Below are 19,432 nucleotides of genomic sequence, written 5' to 3'. Positions count from 1 at the left end.
GGTGCAAGCGGGCCCCGTTCAGGTACTGGTGTCCTCTACATACTGGAGAGTGGATCTACTGGTTGACACTTCACAGCCGATGCCCATCATGGGGAAGGACAGACTACAAAAGGGGGGCTCAGCAGGCCAGTACTGACCAATTTACAGTTCCCAGCTCGAATGTGGGGTTGCAACATCAGCAACAAGAGCCCCCAGACAGTGTAGCGGATCCGCCGACTGCCCACTAATTGTTAGGTAGGGGGCCGTGGCGTGGGAGCAGGTCATAACGTGTATCGCCAGGCCCTCAATGCCAAGAAGCTGCCCCTTGTAGTGGCTGAAACTTATCCACGAAATTCAGACGGTGATAGATCTGACAAATTGGTATGCGTGTGGCTATAATATGGTTGGTGACATATTCCATAACAGTGTATTCCTCACGATGGCGGAGGTGCAGGATATATTGAGTCGTCACGAGGGGCAGTTTCTCTAATATGCAAAAGTATTTTGCACGATTTGCAAGATTCTGCCGACCTTCTCCGCCGAGCCCGGCGAGTCCCAGACTCTGCAGATAATACTGGACCCTGGGTCATCCAGAGGCCCAATATTGCAATTCTATTTTCCCCATAACGGAGATCGGCACACTGATACAACAGTGGTCCAAGATAGGTGGGCGGAGGCACCGATGGGGGTCTCAGCAAATGCCTGGAAGTGAGCATTTACCCATGTAAGAGAGATGGCCAGCAATGTGAGGTTCATACTCAAACAGTTTTATTACTCACACCGGTGTACTTAACCTCTCTGTGTCTACTTACGATTGACAGGACTCGCTTTGTAGCCTGCCGTCGCTGTGGAACGACACTGGCGACCTTCCTTCACATGACATGGGACTGCGCTGCCCTGCAGGAGTACTGGGGGGAGTACTGCAGACATTGAGGGAGGTCACCTGGGTGGTGACAGTGTCTTTCGTCGAGCATTGTTTGCTTGGGGTGCTCAGACATCTTAACCTAGGGCCCGAATCTTCCATAGATTTGATTTATTGGTTCTGGTCTTGGCTAGACGTAGGATGGCTATACACTGGGCACAATCCTCAGCCTCAGTGGGTATAGCAAGTGGCTAATATGTCCTGTAATGGGGCACAGCGGAGGAGAAGCACCTGCGTGCAGTGCCCACTGAATGCCAAACGAGATCTGGACATTTGGGAGGCCATGTTGAATAGGTTATCAGAAGTTGCCCTTGGTGGCACCCACCCTGCGCACAGAACTTAGTGATGCCCCATGCCACCGGTTCTAGGGATGGGTACACACCTGAGAATCTTTGAGCCTTACCTGTGAAGTACTTCCAGGAGATGAGGTGGTGCATGGGGGGGAGCTACAGATGACTCTTATTCCCCCTCTTCCTCCCTATGGAAGAATGTCTACTGACATCTATCCTCCCTTCCAGGCCCCCCCTCCTGTTCGCAGGGCTGATCCCAGTTGAGCTGCCTTTTTTTCTTTATAAGTTTTCATTTCTATGGTATAATTTTTCCAGCTGTACTGATTATTTATATGCACTTGATTTCTTGCAGATTACGTATCCTGTTGCCAGTCGTGCTATGCACATGCGTGGCATATTGATGAATGTGCAGCATCTCAATGACCTAATTGTTACAAAACCAAATAAAACATGTTTTAAAAAAAAACATCAAGTTGAATGCATTCCCTACACTTTATAGCAATGGTGTCTCTCAAATATGGGTCTCTAAACAACCCTTAATTTAACTTTCACTGGGTTCCACCTGTGTACTTTCCCTCTACACAATTCAAATGAATATATGATGTGGTGTTATAGGGACATTACACAATGTTTGGGGTCAATGAACAGCTTAGGTCTTTCAACTATCAGGACAAAATCAATACCAGCTTATGATTCGTAAGGCAAAAAAGCTTAACAGTATCAATATCTGCTCGATGGTAAGAGTCAATTTACCACATTATTCCCAGACACTATTTTTCTATTGTTGACATGATGGATGCCCCCCACATTTGTCCTGACCTCTGTTTAGTTTACCCGGTGCTAAATTTAACTATTATTGGGCATGGACTTCTCATTTTAAAGCACATATGATTCGGGATGCAATCCCTAGTTATTTCTTTAATCGCTAGTACACTCTTGGACCTGTCAAAATCTGTGGCAATCTGTCCCTGTGAAAATATGGTACACATCTTTGAAAGTTGATCATGCAATCTTATCAGAAAACAACATTTCTGCATGGTGCATATCTGTTAATTATGTTTATGTACTTTCTACAGACACCAACAATATACCTAAATAAGAAAACATGACGTCCACTGGAGAGCATCAAATTACTAGAATCTCCAAAGTATTTCTCAACAAAACAAAATTGCTGTTCCCCCTCCACCCCCCAGACAACATTTATCTTTCTGGTCCTGCTTTTAGTATCAGCACTATCTAATCAGTTGAGAAAGCTCTCAAGTAAAATTGCGTTTTCATGTTAAAAAAAAGAAACAAACATTTTTTATAAACCGCTCACTTAATAAAAATGAATGACATTGTAATCTGTGAAAACATAAAAAAACAAAAAGCAAGACCATTTTACAATGTTTTATTCAGTGTTAAGTAACTTCACAAGAAAACAAAATCAGTTACTCTGGTGTACGTGAATCAGAGTAATACAACCACTTGAAGTAAAACTGAATTTCAGCCCAGGAATGGAAAACTGATAATCTCAGTCATATGGATATGCAATGCGCTTCATACCACGGTGCGTTCAGCGTTTTGCCAACTTTTAATGAATGTGCCTTATCCATACTGAAAAGAAATACGCAAAAATCACACCAACTCCGACATATTGTGAACTTTAGTTATTTAGCTCTGGAAACAGTGAAGACCCAATATGCTATTACCCAGGCTCATTTAGATTTTCTTCCAGTTCTACACTAACCTTCAAAAAGTCTGCCAAGGTTTACACAAAATTTAACCAAGAATGGTTTCTTTGCTATTTGTTAAGCCCTTTTCTCCATAGGAAATAGTTAAACCCAAAGTAAAAGGAGCTGAATGCTGTTTGAAATGCATCCACTTCATTTTACAGGTCTTTATTTTGGTAATTTTCAGAAATGTAAATTTTATTTCTTTCTACAATTGTCTTAACAAAAAGACTTTCCCCCCTCAGTGCAGATGCTAACAACCACTTTATGAAGGTCCAGAGGAAACCAAACATAAAAAGCCTACAAATAAATATTTATAAAAATAAAATGTAAAGTGTCAAAAAACGCTGTACTGAAAGAAACCCGAGAGCAATGTTCTGACTATTGATTGTATACTTTGAAAACATAGCCACTGTAACTTAAGTATGGCAGTCTCAGGGTTTCAACAGCAAGTAAATGTTTATAATAGCAAGATTTTTTAACCAGCTCATATTCTTGAGATCATTTACATCTGAAAGGCAACACAATCCCAATACTCCCACTCGAGTCCCCTCAGGGTAAAGAGCATTCCTGATTAATACGAATAGTGTTGGAATCTATCGCATTACTTCTCTTCACTCTGTTTTATACTGCAATGTTACAGCACAGAATAACTTTTTTCCTGTGCTTGATTAAAAAGGGTACAGGTTAAAAAATCAAGACGCTCCTGGCCTGCTTGGGTCAATACACATTGTAAAGCTTGCTATACTCAAATGTCTCACTACATGTTATTGCCCTAAAGTAAAGTGTACCAGCTTTTTGCAAGTCATTTCAAACTTTCTATAATTCTTGATGTTAGAAGAGGCATGCTGCACTTGTATTGAATAACTGTTTATAACATTTTGAATCCTTAGTATTTGAAATATTGCTTCTCCAGACAGACATTTTGCATAATGAGTTCAGTGTGTTTTAGACGAACAGTTATACCTCAATGTCTTCGAACTTCTCTAGTTTTGAGGAAAAATATTTTAAAAACAAGGCGCAAACATAAGAATTACTACTGCAATCACACATTTTGAAATTGCTTCTTTTCTGCATCCTTGGCTGCGTAATGCACCACACATACTCACAACTTTCCTATAACACTCTCTCAAGCACAAAATTAACTACAGGATTTAGTTAAGTACAATCACAAAGTAAGCTAACTGCAGGAGCCCCAGGACTTTTAAAGTGAATCAATGACTACGGCATACGTACATATTTTAAAACTAAAACACCCCAAGCACTGCAGATATTTTGAGCCATTCCAGAAGGCCATCAAGATGAAGTACTTGTGTAGCTCATTTAAATGCAACCCTTTGCGATTAGGTATGATGCTCCCATACCATGCACAAGATTCTAGACAATCCACGTATACCACTCCAATAATTTAACCTTCTCGACCATTTATTTTACCGTACTACAGGCTACAAACTAACAGGCCGATTAAAAGAAAAAGTCACCATCACCCAAAAAGATGAAAACCTTGGCTTCTCCAGTTAGCATAATTACAAACCATAGGGCCTTCCATAAAGAGACAAGGGTGTGAAAGAAGGGAAAGAAGTGAGTTGGGGGGGGGGGGGGGGGGGGGGGGAATTGTAGGAGCAAAAACACAGTATTCTTTAAGTCTCTAAAGCACAACCCTGTTGTTCCTACCTCAAAGTTACATGACAGACTTTGATTAACACTCACTCAGGTTTCTCCTGCATTCAGAAAGGCACTGATAAATTACAGTGTTGAGTATTTATCTCTCGTTTCTTTAGAGAAGTCTAAATATGGCAAGAGCTAAAAATCTCTGAACAGCAGAAGTTGCCATCTACGACAATATCAATGAGTGCTAAAGCTACAGTTACAAATTAAGGTAACTGGAGCCAAGATGCAAATTAGCAGTGATACTACAAAGACAAGCACATGCACACTCATTCTTATGACAATACAGTCTAATCTATTTCAAACTGTCATGTATTCAATAGTTTGTCAAATAAAACAAATGTCAACAGGATTGTCTTCAACTATGAAATAAGCGAGAAGTGAAAGATAAATACACATCTGAATCAGTTAACTGAAGAGGAAACAAAAGCAGTTGTTTTAGAGTAACAGGCTGCAATAATAATTTTCCATCTCATTACTTTTTAACCAATAGATACGACTACTACTATTCTTATTATGCAGCTCTATAGATGAGTTCTTGAAAAAAGTTCTTCTTCGCAAGGAGGAGCCCATTCAATTCTGCCTTCAGAAACGGTATCATCGGAACCAGAACTCTCGCTGGAATAGATTTTCCTCTGAAAACCGTTTCTTTTTCCTCCAACAATTTGCTCTCCTTTAAAAAGGACTGCACCAATAGAAGACACCTAGAGAAAAAACAGAATAAAGTTGTAGAAAAGTCCTAGTTTACAATTTATTATGACCACAACTTTTTGAACATTTGCATTCCCTTTTCATTAAATTTTAAATCTATAGTACAATAACAATCTAAATTAGAAAAACCTACATGTACTTTCTTTGAATTTAGTTTTTAAAGCCTAACCCAACAGTGATTCCCATCAGCAGCTCTGTCATATCAATCAAGTTATGTATCTGCATCTCTCACACTTTAGTTTACGTTCAGTACCAGAACAGCAAAGATATTATTGCATGATCATTGTCAGTATTAACAATCAATAATAAGAAGCTGCTGCGGAACAGAACCCACATATCTTTGGAGCTTGACAGTATGTGAAGTTGTTCAGTACATAAACTGGCATCTGTGTGATTTTATTGTGCTGAGAAGTTTGATACCAAGCTTCCCAGCCTTCAGTGAAGCCATCATGGAGCTGTAGAGTTCATAATGCCAAACTCCCAGCCCATGTACTTAATATGGCTCTTACAATGTCCAAGAAAGGACTTACACACTGCAGGGGCATATTGCTCATGCAGCTATACCCTCACCTGTGGTATAGTGCACCCGGCATTATGGATGTAAGGCCTGCTAGAGGGGTGATTTACCTATACCACAGGCAGTGGTTGGTGGGCATGGCACCCTGAGACAGATGCCACGTTGACTTTACCTTTTTCTCACTACCAGCACATACAACCTGCAATGGCAGTGCGCAGTGCGCATGTGCTTCGTAAGGGGTCCCTTAGAGTGGCACAATATTTGCTGCAGCCCTTGGGGACCCTCTCTGGTCACAGAGCCCTTGGGTACCAGTGGTATCTTTTACAAGGGACTTAGCTGTGTGCCAGGGGTGTGCCAATTGATTGTAGGAAGAGTGGTACAGTTTAGAGAAAGAACACTGGTGCTGGAACCTGGTTAGCAGGACCAGAGCACAAACACAGTCAAGTCAGCATCAATACCAAAAAGTGGAGGGGTACCCATGCTAAAAGGGACACTTTCCTACAGTCATGGCCTTTGAATTTATCTGGGCACATTAGTCATAGGCCTTGGAATCATGCTCTGACTGAGCGGAAAGAAAGGAACGGATGTCAGTGTGCATGGGTAGTGCTTGTATTCAAATCCACTCATCACTTCCAGAGCATAATGGCGTTGGCGCACTACCGGTCTGCAGGAGTACTACTTTTAAGATTCTGGATCCAGTCTGACACCTGGGAAATATTAACATGATGAGGAACAGCATCGTCACAGGCTTAAATCCAGTCAGATACACTTAGCCTTTCATCCTTCAGAGGTCCATAAAGTGAGAACCATTGAGTTGGGTAGCATTAATTATTTTAGTCAGGCCGATCTTAGCCCCGGAGACTGCCGCCTCCCTGGGGCAGGCTGACAGATTTTAATGGAGGGGGGCTGCGTGGACCCCCATCGCACACCCTTTAAGAGCCCCGGAGATACCCCACCCCCGGAGCAATGGGACCGCGGGGGAATTGAAGCTCCACCCACAGTCTATAAGAGTCCACAGTTTGGGGCAAAACTGAGGACGACTCTTGGATAAATAAACAGGTGAGGATCTTTCCTGTGCTCTCCTGGTGAGAGTAGAGTCCATCCTTCATCCTTTTAATTACTACGCGTATGCAAATGGGCAAAATGACCTTGAAGCTCCGTCCGTTTGGCCCCACCCTGGATAAGTTAGTGGTATGCATCGGTCCTCCTGTGTTTTTCCAGCTTAGAAAGCTTATCAAAAGGCCCGCAAGTGTTTGTGTTGCATAGGAATATAAGCACATCTCCACCAAAAAAGGAATTGCTTACTTCATTTACTTAAGAGGAAGTACCCTTGTTTGGTGGACATTCAATTCTTTGTAGACTTGCTGTCTTCTCTGTAAGAGGATTCATGTTAGCACAGATTTCAGTATGAAGACACTTGAGGAACGGTAACATTCACAAAATTATGCCAGACATGGTCATTGAAAGACTCACGGTCCTTTACGTAGTGGCGGAGTAGAATGTGGACAACACATTTACCCCAAAAGGTAGCACTAATAAATAAGTAGAATGTACTCCAGTTGGGTAGACATTTTGCGCAAAACTGTGGACTCTTCGTGGATAAATAAGCAGATGAGGAATCATTCTGGCACTGATGCTCGTTTCACAGAAATTAAACCTCAACAAGAAACAAGTACAAATATAAACATAGCAGGTGCTCCGCTTCTGTAAAGGACAAATCCTCCCAACTTATTGAACTCATTCAAGACCAAGCAAGGGTGTTTTTGCTGCAATTCCATGCTGAAAAACGCTTGCGGCCAACCGCCACCGTACACGGCCAAAGGCTCTGCATGGAGCGGGATTAGGTGCCTATGGGGGTTGGCTGCAGAGCCTGGCCGCAGGGGATGGTGGGGTGGGATGTGTTGGCCACACGGTCCTAGGTGAGATGTGAAGTCTAACTATAACGTACCTCTAAACCTTGTTTTTAGCTAGTTTCTAATTTTTTGTTTTTTGTTTTTTTAAATTCTATTTCCTAACTCAATCCTTCCTGTAACCATTGGAATGTTCAGTGAACACACACACACACACACTCTCGCTGAAAAACCAAGGGTTAAAATTATGTTTGTTAAGTATGGTTATCAGTGGCATAATGAAACTTAAATGGGACCCCTGCAAAGTACATGGAGCACCCGGCCCCTGAATTCAGTCAGGAGCTTTCAGGCCAGGTTACTGTGCTGAGGAGGCCCCCTGGTGCTCAGGGGCCTATGTTATGCCACTGATGGTAATGATATTGTATGGTGCATTAAAAAAAGACCTTTTAAATTCACTGAAAAGAAAACAAAGGTTAAAGGGATGCCATACTTTGGTGAAAATAAATACCAGTTAAAACATATTGTTTTAAACAAAACTACTGAAATTCACCAGTTATCTCAAGTAAATCTAACTTGCACCCCTGACAAACACAGTGTTGCAATCAATGATGTTGTACTGATGTTATCAATGACGTCCCACAACATCATGAGTGATGCAATATGTGCGGTCATAACATTTTTCAAGCTACAAAGTGCAGTCACAGAACCAAAACCAAGGGAGCTGAAGAGCAAATAGGTTCAGCTAGGAGTGCTTTAAAAAAATATTGTACGCTCTCCTTGAGTCATGGATTTAGTGAGCCAAGAGATGTACCTTTTTTTTTCTAATGTTGCTGGGGGCGCAACAGCACTCGTTGCTGCCCTCCACATTATCAGTGAAAACTCTTGCAGAGCATTATGGTGCGCACTGTGCTGGAGCAGTGAACGATAAATGAGTAGCTCCTGCCGCTCATTTTTTATTCTTTTCATTTTTTGGGTGTCTGGTGCTGTACAAGGACACTCTGATCTTTAAATTAAGTTGGGGGCTGCGGAGGGGCCTGCCCCATGGTCACACAGGGGATAAGCTGTTTGTGCTTGCTCTCACCAGGCAGGAACAATCTGAGTTTCCATGCCCATAAGAGCGTGGTCAGGGAAACACAAGTCTGCTCCCATCCCGTTGGAAGCCTTTTCAGAGCTCCTGCGATGTGGGAGCACACTTGCCTTCTCTGTCCATGCGCTCCCGAAGGCAGAGAAACAACTGTGTCCCAGGGGTGGGCTGGCCCCGGGGATGGGATTGCTGAGGCCTTTAAGGTTCAGGGAGCGGTGCCGCCCCCCTCCTCTATACTTAGATGACTCCATTCACCAGTTTTTATGCCAGCTCTGTTATAAAATAAAATAAAAATATTAAAAAAAGGCTATGGAAAAAGCATGTGGATTTTCATTTTGGGACCCCCCCTTTTCAGGTTGAGCGCGCAAGCGCTTCTTGACTCGTAAGTATTCTGTGGGCTTTTAACCACACCCATTACTTTCATTCGTTCATGGGCTCGACTTTCAAAAACCCCTTGATGTCATTGGTAAATGCTTTACACTTGTCCCGCCTTGGGTGTTTTTTTTTTACCGCTTTGCAGACTGACCCTGTGACATGCATTATGGCACGATTGACGATATTCTTTTGCATGGGCAAACTATTTTTTTCTTTTATCTCGCCCCTTCGTGCTCCTTGGCGGACATGGCGCTCACAGCGCAGAACACTGGAAACTATCTGCGGTATTGAAGCGCTGGTCACACTATTACCTAATCAGAGTCATTTCTTTTTGGAACTCCGCTTCAAGCTCCATAGCATTCACAAAAATACTTGTAGTTGATAAATGCTTTACATTAAAAAAAAAAAAAATAATAATAAATAAATAAAAAAAAACACATAAAATCCTCAAAGCGGGATACTGCAATATTTGCTGCACTCCGGAAACTCGCCCCATAATGCTTTGCAGGCCATTACCTTTAAAAAATGTTTTTACTCGTAACTAGCTGTGGTGGTCCCAAGACAATGGGACCACCACCAAAACGTTCATGCCAACGTGCTCTGTCCACATCAACTCTGAGTCCCCCACACTAGGTTAGTGGGAACCCCAAAATAATAAGCCCTCCCACCATTGTGTGTTTTAACCTCTCTTATGGCTGGATCTTTTGTTTTACAGCTGGGAGTAGTTTGTGTTTAAGGGCCTTGTTTGTAATATTATTGCAATAGGCCTGTTAGCTCAGAAAATGTATAATGCACTACGCCCTCTAGGGGCTAAATGGAAAATGTCACTTACCAGTGTACATTTGTTTGTGTCATGTAGTGCTGCAGATTCACATGCTGTGCATATATCGCATATAGTGTTTGGTTTGGAGTGTTACAAGTTGTTTCTCTTCGAAGAAGTCTTTTTTTTGAGTCACTGGATCGAGTGTCTCCTCCTCTCTGCGATAGTGCACATGGGCATCGACTCCTTTGTAGGCTTGTTTTCCCGCAGGAGGGTGAAGTAAGGAGTGAAGAATTGTGTACGTACAAAAATATATAGAAAGTAAAAAAGATGTCCATGCAATGTAGTTACACATTTACATGATTAAGTACTACAACAACTACAGGATCCCGGGGAAGAGGGAGAGTGCATGTGAATCTGCAGGACTACATTCCACGAGATGTACACTAGGTAAGTGACAGTTTCCGTTTAATGGCATGTGTAGCTGCAGATACACATGCTGTGCATAGACTGAAAAGCAGTTATCCTCCAAAGTAAGCGGTGGTTAGCCTGTAGGAGTTGAATAGTTTGAAATAGTGTCCTTAGCACTGCTTGACCAACATTCGCTTGTCGTCGAGATAACACATCCACACAGTAGTGTTTAGTGAATGTGTGTGGTGTGGACCATGTGGCTGCTTTGCATATGTCTGCCATTGGTATATTTCCTAAGAATGCCATTGAGGCACCATTTTATCCAGTGGAATGTGCTTTTGGAGGCACTAATAAATGCCTTTTTGCCTTGAGATAACAGGTTTGAATACATTTTACAATCCATCTAGCTAGTCCTTGTTTTTCGAAATAGGATTACCTTTATGAGGTTGTTGGAAAGCACCAAAAAGTTGTTTCGTTTTTCTAAAGTCTTTTGTTCTGTCTACCTAATACATTAGAGCTCTTCTGAGATCAAATGTGTGGAGAGCTCTTTCAGCAGCAGAATCTTGTTGTGGAAAGAAGACTGGCAATTCGACTGACTAATATGAAAGGGTGAAACCACTTTTAGTAAAAAAAATTGATTTGTTCTAAGTACTACTTTGTGTTTGTGTACTTGGAAGAAAGGTTCTTCTAAAGTAAATGCTTGAATTTCAGTTACTCTTCTTAAGGAAGTGATTGCTACCAAGCAACCTTCCATGTGAGAAACTGAATAGCGCAAGAGTGCATGAGTTGAAATGGGGGGGGGCCCATAAGTCTTGTGAGCACAATATTAAGATTCCACGCAGGAGCTGGTGGTATTCTAGGTGGAATAATTTGTGTAAGCCCTTCCATAAATGCTTTTATCGGATTAAAAAAAAGTATGCTCTGCTTTGGAGCCGAAACCTCGGCTAACAGCTTTGGACCTGAAACAACTTCAGAACCGAAAAAACGCTTGTATACAGAGGAAACAGGGCTTTCGACTAGAATGAGGCATGTACCCAAAATACTTAGCAAACATTCCTCTAAAGGCACAAAACATGCTTCTGAACTTCAAATGGAGGCATCATTGATTCAACCCATTTTGGAGATAACGGACAGCAAACAAAGGGGAGTCCAAATCCAGAAAGAGACTGGAAAAATTATTACTTCTCCACCTCCACAGACTAAAAGGAAGTATGCTGATATAGCTGTGAGATTAATTTTAATAGAGGAAAAAGCTAAATTTGCTTTTTGTAAATAAATCAGGTAACATACAATATCTTGTATTGATGCTTTAAGTGGATCTATATTTTTAGGTTGACAGTAGTAAACAACCGTTTCCACTTGTTTGCATAGCACTGTCTAGTTGTTGGTTTGTGTGCTTGCTTTAGAACTTCCATACATTCTAATGTAAGGTGTAAATATCCAAACTCTATGACCTCAGGAGCCAAATCGTTAAATTGAGTACACTGAGATTGGGATGCCTGATTTGACCCTTGTTCTGTGTTAACAGATCTGGTCTGTTTGGAAGTTTGTGATGGGGTACTACTGACAGATGCAGAAGTGTTGTGTACCAGTGTTGGTGTGCCCACGTGAGAGCTAGGAGTATCCTGGTGAGAGAGGTGTGACGCAGTTTGTTGACTAGAAATTGAATTAATGGGAGAGGGGGAAAAACGTAAGCAAATATCCCTGACCAGTTGATCCATAAGCATTGCCCTTGGACAGAGGGTGTGGGTGTCTGGATGCAAAGTTTTGGCATTTTGCATTTTCGCTTGTTGCGAAAAGGTCTATGTCCAGTGTTCCCCACATATGAAAGTACTGTTGATGTACCTGTGAGTGAATTTCCCATTCGTGTATATGTTGCTGCGTCCTGCTTAGTAGGTCTAACTGGTTGTGTTTTTGGTAATTGATTGTGAACCCTAATGTGTGTAGGGTAGCTATTGTGCATTGAGTGTGTTGTTGGCACTGTAGAATATTGCTTGATTTTATTAGCCAATCGTCTAGATAAGGGAAGACATGTATGTGTTGTCTTCTGAGGTGAGCTGCTACTACAGCAAGACATTTTGTGCACACCCTTGGAGCTGTTGTTATGCCGAAGGGAAGTACTTTGAATTGGTATTGTTTGCCTGCTATCACAAATCTTAGGTATCTGCAGTGAGCTGGATGTTTTAGCAGAACATTGTGTTCTGGAGAGAGTCTGAGAGCAAGGGGGCATATTTGGTGGTGTAGAAATGAGTTCTAGGCAATAACCATTGCGGATAATTGAAAGTACCCACTGATCTGTGGTGATGTTCTGCCAGTGAGAATGGAATTGTTGCAGTTTTCCTCCCACAGGAGACATGTAGGATTGTGGGATGTTGAGGAAGTTATTTGTTGGAAAATGGGTTATTGGTAGGGCAGGTAGGTACCTACACCTAGCAACAAGCCACAAACCTCCACAAAAGTACAGTTAGGTCTCAGTAAATTAATCCCAGCTCTACCCTTGGTAGCTTAGCATCGAGCGTCAAGGCTTAACTTAGGAGACAAAGTGTAAAGCATTCAAATATCACAAAACAGTAATTAAATAAAACACAGGAAACAGTTTAAAAATCCAAAACCAATTTATAAAAATAGCTTATATTTTTATCTTTAAAATGACACAAAAACGATTAAAATCGGTTCAGGGGAACCGGAGATATGAATTTTTAAAGTATTATTATTTTCTAGCGCATAGAAACAAAAAGCGCCAATCGGGTCATCTGGTTGCACCAGGACCGGGGCAAAGTCAAACTTTCAGGCCGACCGCGATGGAGCCCTGCTCGGCTACAAGTCGCGGGAGGCCTCGGTTAAAAAGTTACCTTCTGACTTAGTCTCTTTTTCGATGTTTTTCTTCCCCGGGACGAGCCTGCCAGTTGGATCCGACCTCCTGGAGCCCTTGTCCGGATACGCGAAGTCGGTTTCCTCGGTGGTGATTTTTACCTTCGGACTTAGTCGTTTTTTCGAGATGAAAATCCTTCGACCGGGGTAAACCTGGATCTTGATCCGACGTCCGTGGAGCCCTTCTCGGATACGATGGCTGGAAGGTCCCGGTCAACTTTTTACGTTCGGACTTAGTCTTTTTTTCGGATGTTTTTCTTGACCGGGACGAACCACGAAGTCAGGCCGGGTCGCGGTTGAGGCAAGCCGGCTAGAATTTCCGCGTCGAGTCGGTCACTTTATGGAGCTTTTTTCTAAAATGTCTCCAATCTTTTCCAAACTTCTGGGGCTTCACCCAGATGTTCTTTTAAGGTTCTTTTGGGGTCCACAGCTCACCCCAAGGGTCCAGAAGTTCTGTGATGGTCCTTGGGAAGTGCGGACTTCAACTCCCAGAGTGCACCTGGCGCAAACTCCTTTTTGGCCACTGGACAGTGGTCAGCTGGTCACTTTTTCAGGAGTTGGTGCAGGGGACTCTGGTTAGCAATTTTTCACCTGTAGCAAACAGGGAGTCCCTCCTTGAACCAGTGGAAGCCAGGCAAAGTCCTTCTTGTGGTGAAGCCCAAGTGTGCAGCTGGTGCAGTCTTTCTGAGTGTAGGGTCCAGGTGCAGGCCAGGGGTCCAGCAGGGCAGTCCTAATTCTCCTTGTAGTTCTTTCTTCTTGAAATTTGGTGGGGATCTGAGGCGTGGGTGCAGGTCTGCCAGTTTTATCCTTGCTCCTGGGTGAAAAGCAGGGGGGCCCTGGTCCTCCAATCAGGGACAGGGTCGTCCCCCTGTGATGACCACTTCCTGGGAAGTGTGGCAAAAATCCATCCCAGAAGGCAACAGTCTCTAAAAATCCAAAATGGATGAATCTGATTTTTAGAGGAGAGATCTGGCTGAGCCCACCCACTGGTGTGGCTAAAAATCATAAACACACCCCTCTCCTGCCCTCTCCTAATCTAATCAAGGGGGCACCTAGCTGTCTGGGGTTGCAGGATGTGGGGGTGTTGCTGGGTGCTCCAGATGTCCTTCTCTGCCTTTGAAGACCAGTTTGGCAGCCCTCCCCCTTCCTGCTTCCCCATCTGTTGAGGGGAGATTCTCTCCCCCAAGCACATTCCTTTGTGTGAAGTCAGGCCACTTCACACCTCATTAAAGTAGCCTGGCAGAAGCTGCTGCAGGCTGGCCAATCAGAGCACAGGAGCAAAAACAATGCAGAGCTGAAATTGGCAACTTTTTAGGTAAAGTCTAAACTTTTTACCTGCACTAGTTATATTAAATCCAACAACTGGAAGTTGTGGGATTTATTATAACAATCAATTTGATACCAAATTCTTGGTATGTAACATTTAAGGAGACTTTAAAATTTAAAATAAAGTCTGCCCATTCTAGCCTATGAAGGCCATTTACTTCAATGAGGGAAAAACGAATTTGGCTGTTTTTACCTCACCAGGGCTTATAAATCTATTTTTATAAAGTCCCTGCTTATAGTTACATGGCACCCAGCCCTAGGGGCACATAGGGCACACCTTAGGGGTGACTTATATGTAAAAATAAGGTAGTTTAAGACTTTGGAAGTACCTTTAATTCCAAAGTCGAATTTGCATATAACTTTAATTTAAAAGCAGCCAGCAAGGCAGGCTTGCTTTTAAAATGACACTGGGCACCTCAGCAATGCACCTAGGTGTGCACCACCTATGCTGTGGTCCCTAAACCTACATGCCCTACCATATACTAGGGACTTATAGGTAGGTTAACTTAGCCAATTATAATTAGCCTAATTTGCATATCCATTTTACACAGAGCACAGGCCCTGGGACTGGTTAGCAGTACCCAGGGCACCATCAGAGTCAGGAAAACACCAGCATAAAGTGGAAAATGGGGGCAAAAAGTTATGGGGCCCTTGCAATCAGCCCCAGTTTCTCACACAACCCCCCCCCAGCCCACACGCCCAGGAGACTCAGCCCAACCCTGGGAGAGTCTTCCTGGCTTGTTAGGCGAGGAAGACAGTGAAGAAAACTGGCTGTCCCTTTGCAGGGCCTACTCTGCCTTATATCCTCCTGTCAGGGTCACTCCCTCTGGGTAGTGAACCCACCCCAACAATGAAAGGACCCATTTCAAACTGAAACTTCCCTCTAGGGGGGTCTTCCTCCTCTCTCTCTGCCAACTTGGGTAGTGAGGTGCCCACCTCCCCTACTCCTAACTTTGCTAGGGCAACACCTAGCTTACCCAAAGAGGTCACCCAACACTTGAGCAACCCCACCATGACCAATAGGGTCAGGGGGCCTACTTTGCTATTGGCCCTGGGGTCTGCCTCCCAGGCCAAGTACAGTGCTGCCAGGAAGGCTAGCACCCAGCAGAGGCTACTGACAGCTGTCAGTACCCAGAACCACACCCTAAGCTCTCCACTGACAGGTGGCTGAGCTGCTTTAGGGGCATCTTTGGGGTCCTGGCACCCCTCTTGCTGTCTTGAGTGGGGGGCTACCACCTCCTGTGGCAGACACCCTCCTTCCACTCTCCCTTCTGTCAGTGCAGGGGCAACACCCTGCATCTGGACAGCTGCCTGACTACTCAGGACTTCCTTGGGGTCAGGTGAGGCCTCACCAGTGCCAACATTGGGCTCCCCCCTTACTGGGGCAGAGGGCCCTTGGCTCCCTGGAACTCTCTTTAAGAGTGGCCTACCCTTCCTTTTCTTCTTTCCTTTTCTTGGGGACCCCTGTCTCCTAACTGTAGGGACTGACTCCCCAGGACTTTGGGTTGGGGGGGCGCCCTGGGCGACCACCCCATCTGTGATCAGACTCACCTCTGGGACGTCGTTGCCCAGGATACAATCTAGGGGAAGGTCAGCACTGACTACCACCCTAATCCAGTCAAGGATACCCTCCCTCTCTAGGGGCACTATGGCTACAGGTTTGGAGGTGACCTCCCCTGTGGCTATCCTGACTTTCTTTGTCTTTCCTGGGACATACATGTCTGGGGTCACTAACCGGTCACTCACTACAGTGTGACTGGCACAGGTGTCTCTCAGGCCAGTGGTAGGGATCCCATTCACTTGAATGTGGTGGAAGTGCCTACTCCCACCCTCAGGGATCACCAGCTTACCATCTGGTCCTGTCTCCCAGCACAATGCTAGGAGGACTTCATCATTTGAGGAATCCTCCTCTATGGCTACACTGGACAGCCCAGTGCTAACCACCTTCTTTGGACAGGCTGCATCTCCTCTGAAGTGACCTGTCTGCTGACAGTCAAAGCAAGCCCTACTGTCCAAGAGCTTTTTTAACCCTGGGTCTCCCTGTCTCTGCATGTCAGATTGGGAGTGGGATTTATTCTCCTCCTTCTTAGGGTTCTGGGGTACAGAGGGAGTCTCTGTGGTGGGCTTACCACCTCCCTCCTTAGGTTTTTGGGGACCTGTCCCCCCCTTCTTGGAGTCTCCCCCCTGGGACTTGACAACCACCCTGGTTCTCAACCACTCATCAGCTGCCTCCCCTAGCTCTCTAGGGTTGGTCTGCTTAGAGTCCACTAGATGCTGGCGTAACCTTTCTTGGATACAATTGGTCAAGATGTGCTCTCTCATGATCAGATTGTATAACCCCTCATAAGTATTTACCTTGTTGCCAATAATCCAGCCCTCTAGTGCCTTTAGTGAGGTGTCCACAAAGTCAACCCAAGACTGGGTACTGACCTTCTGGGTGTCCCTGAACTTCATTCTATATTGCTCTGGGGTCAGACCAAACTTCTTGACTAAGCACCTCTTCATACTAGGGTATGAATCTGCCTCCTCCCCCCTTAAGGTCAGAAGCCTATCCCTCCCTGAGTTGGGGACCAACTCCCACAAAAGGGAACCCCAGTATTGAGGCCTAACCCTTCTCATTTGGAGTGCCCTCTCAAAGGCCCCTAGCCACTTATCTATGTCATCCCCCTCTACATAAGCGGGAACCACCCCCTTGGGTAATCTGGGGCAAACTCCCCCACCCATGGACACCTCAGCTTCTTTCTCGCTGCTTCCATCTTTTTTTTCTTTGCTTGCCCACTTCTTTTTTTCTAGGGCAAGCTTATCTGCCTCCAAAGCTATGTAGGCTAGCTGGGCTTCCAGCTCTCTCTCCCTGATGGATGGGTTCTCTCCTCCTGAAATGACCCTCTTCCTACCACTAGCTTTGGGTCTACCCCTAGTGACTGTGTCCAGTGAGGACCGTTCCTCCTCTTCCTCACTTGGGGTCTGATGCCTTTCCTCCCCTGAATGGTTAGAGTTAGCATCATCTTCTTTTGGTTCCTCCTCTGGAGCTTCCTCTGTCTCTACCTCTTGGGCCTCAGCCCATGCTGTCAGGGATTTAATTAGGATTTCCTTCCTGAGATTAGGGGTTGCAGGCAACCCCCTCTCAGTACACAACCCCCTAAACTGGACTACTGTCAGTGTGGGTAGGCTAGCCAGATCAAGCTCCATGGTTCCCTAGTTTTGTGTCAACAAAAACTTTTTGCAAAAAATTGGAAACAAGAATTTAGAAAAATTACAAAAATTCAATAATTGAAATTAATCCAAATTATTTTTTTTTAAAAAAAATTAAAATTAAAAATTAAAAACAATTTTTGCACTAGGACAATTTAGAGGATTTTTAATTTGCTTTATCTAAAACTGTAACGTGATATTGAACACAAGTACAGGATCCCGTCGCTGCTTCCAATTATGTTGGAAAATGGGTTATTGGTAGGGCAGGTAGGTACCTACACCTAGCAACAAGCCACAAACCTCCACAAAAGTACAGTTAGGTCTCAGTAAATTAATCCCAGCTCTACCCTTGGTAGCTTAGCATCGAGCGTCAAGGCTTAACTTAGGAGACAAAGTGTAAAGCATTCAAATATCACAAAACAGTAATTAAATAAAACACAGGAAACAGTTTAAAAATCCAAAACCAATTTATAAAAATAGCTTATATTTTTATCTTTAAAATGACACAAAAACGATTAAAATCGGTTCAGGGGAACCGGAGATATGAATTTTTAAAGTATTATTATTTTCTAGCGCATAGAAACAAAAAGCGCCAATCGGGTCATCTGGTTGCACCAGGACCGGGGCAAAGTCAAACTTTCAGGCCGACCGCGATGGAGCCCTGCTCGGCTACAAGTCGCGGGAGGCCTCGGTTAAAAAGTTACCTTCTGACTTAGTCTCTTTTTCGATGTTTTTCTTCCCCGGGACGAGCCTGCCAGTTGGATCCGACCTCCTGGAGCCCTTGTCCGGATACGCGAAGTCGGTTTCCTCGGTGGTGATTTTTACCTTCGGACTTAGTCGTTTTTTCGAGATGAAAATCCTTCGACCGGGGTAAACCTGGATCTTGATCCGACGTCCGTGGAGCCCTTCTCGGATACGATGGCTGGAAGGTCCCGGTCAACTTTTTACGTTCGGACTTAGTCTTTTTTTCGGATGTTTTTCTTGACCGGGACGAACCACGAAGTCAGGCCGGGTCGCGGTTGAGGCAAGCCGGCTAGAATTTCCGCGTCGAGTCGGTCACTTTATGGAGCTTTTTTCTAAAATTTCTCCAATCTTTTCCAAACTTCTGGGGCTTCACCCAGATGTTCTTTTAAGGTTCTTTTGGGGTCCACAGCTCACCCCAAGGGTCCAGAAGTTCTGTGATGGTCCTTGGGAAGTGCGGACTTCAACTCCCAGAGTGCACCTGGCGCAAACTCCTTTTTGGCCACTGGACAGTGGTCAGCTGGTCACTTTTTCAGGAGTTGGTGCAGGGGACTCTGGTTCGCAATTTTTCACCTGTAGCAAACAGGGAGTCCCTCCTTGAACCAGTGGAAGCCAGGCAAAGTCCTTCTTGTGGTGAAGCCCAAGTGTGCAGCTGGTGCAGTCTTTCTGAGTGCAGGGTCCAGGTGCAGGCCAGGGGTCCAGCAGGGCAGTCCTTCTTCTCCTTGTAGTTCTTTCTTCTTGAAATTTGGTGGGGATCTGAGGCGTGGGTGCAGGTCTGCCAGTTTTATCCTTGCTCCTGGGTGAAAAGCAGGGGGGCCCTGGTCCTCCAATCAGGGACAGGGTCGTCCCCCTGTGATGACCACTTCCTGGGAAGTGTGGCAAAAATCCATCCCAGAAGGCAACAGTCTCTAAAAATCCAAAATGGATGAATCTGATTTTTAGAGGAGAGATCTGGCTGAGCCCACCCACTGGTGTGGCTAAAAATCATAAACACACCCCTCTCCTGCCCTCTCCTAATCTAAT

General features: G+C 44.4%; 1 protein-coding gene across 1 annotated transcript in view; it reads right to left on the bottom strand.

The window, feature by feature from the left end:
• Positions 1-2,565: 2,565 nt before the first annotated feature.
• KIAA0232 (KIAA0232 ortholog) overlaps positions 2,566-19,432 on the bottom strand; it is a 398,715-nt gene continuing 381,848 nt past the window's right edge. Inside the window, exon 9 of the mRNA XM_069203179.1 lies at positions 2,566-5,275. Coding sequence (XP_069059280.1) covers positions 5,096-5,275 — 180 coding nt within the window. The 3' untranslated portion in view covers positions 2,566-5,095. The remainder of the gene's footprint in view (positions 5,276-19,432) is intronic.

The sequence above is a fragment of the Pleurodeles waltl genome, chromosome 1_2 (assembly GCF_031143425.1).
Source record: "Pleurodeles waltl isolate 20211129_DDA chromosome 1_2, aPleWal1.hap1.20221129, whole genome shotgun sequence".
In the NCBI taxonomy this organism is placed as follows: Eukaryota; Metazoa; Chordata; class Amphibia; order Caudata; family Salamandridae; genus Pleurodeles; species Pleurodeles waltl.
The sequence above is the reverse complement of the archived record's forward strand: the minus strand, read 5'-3'. Positions and strand labels throughout refer to the sequence as shown.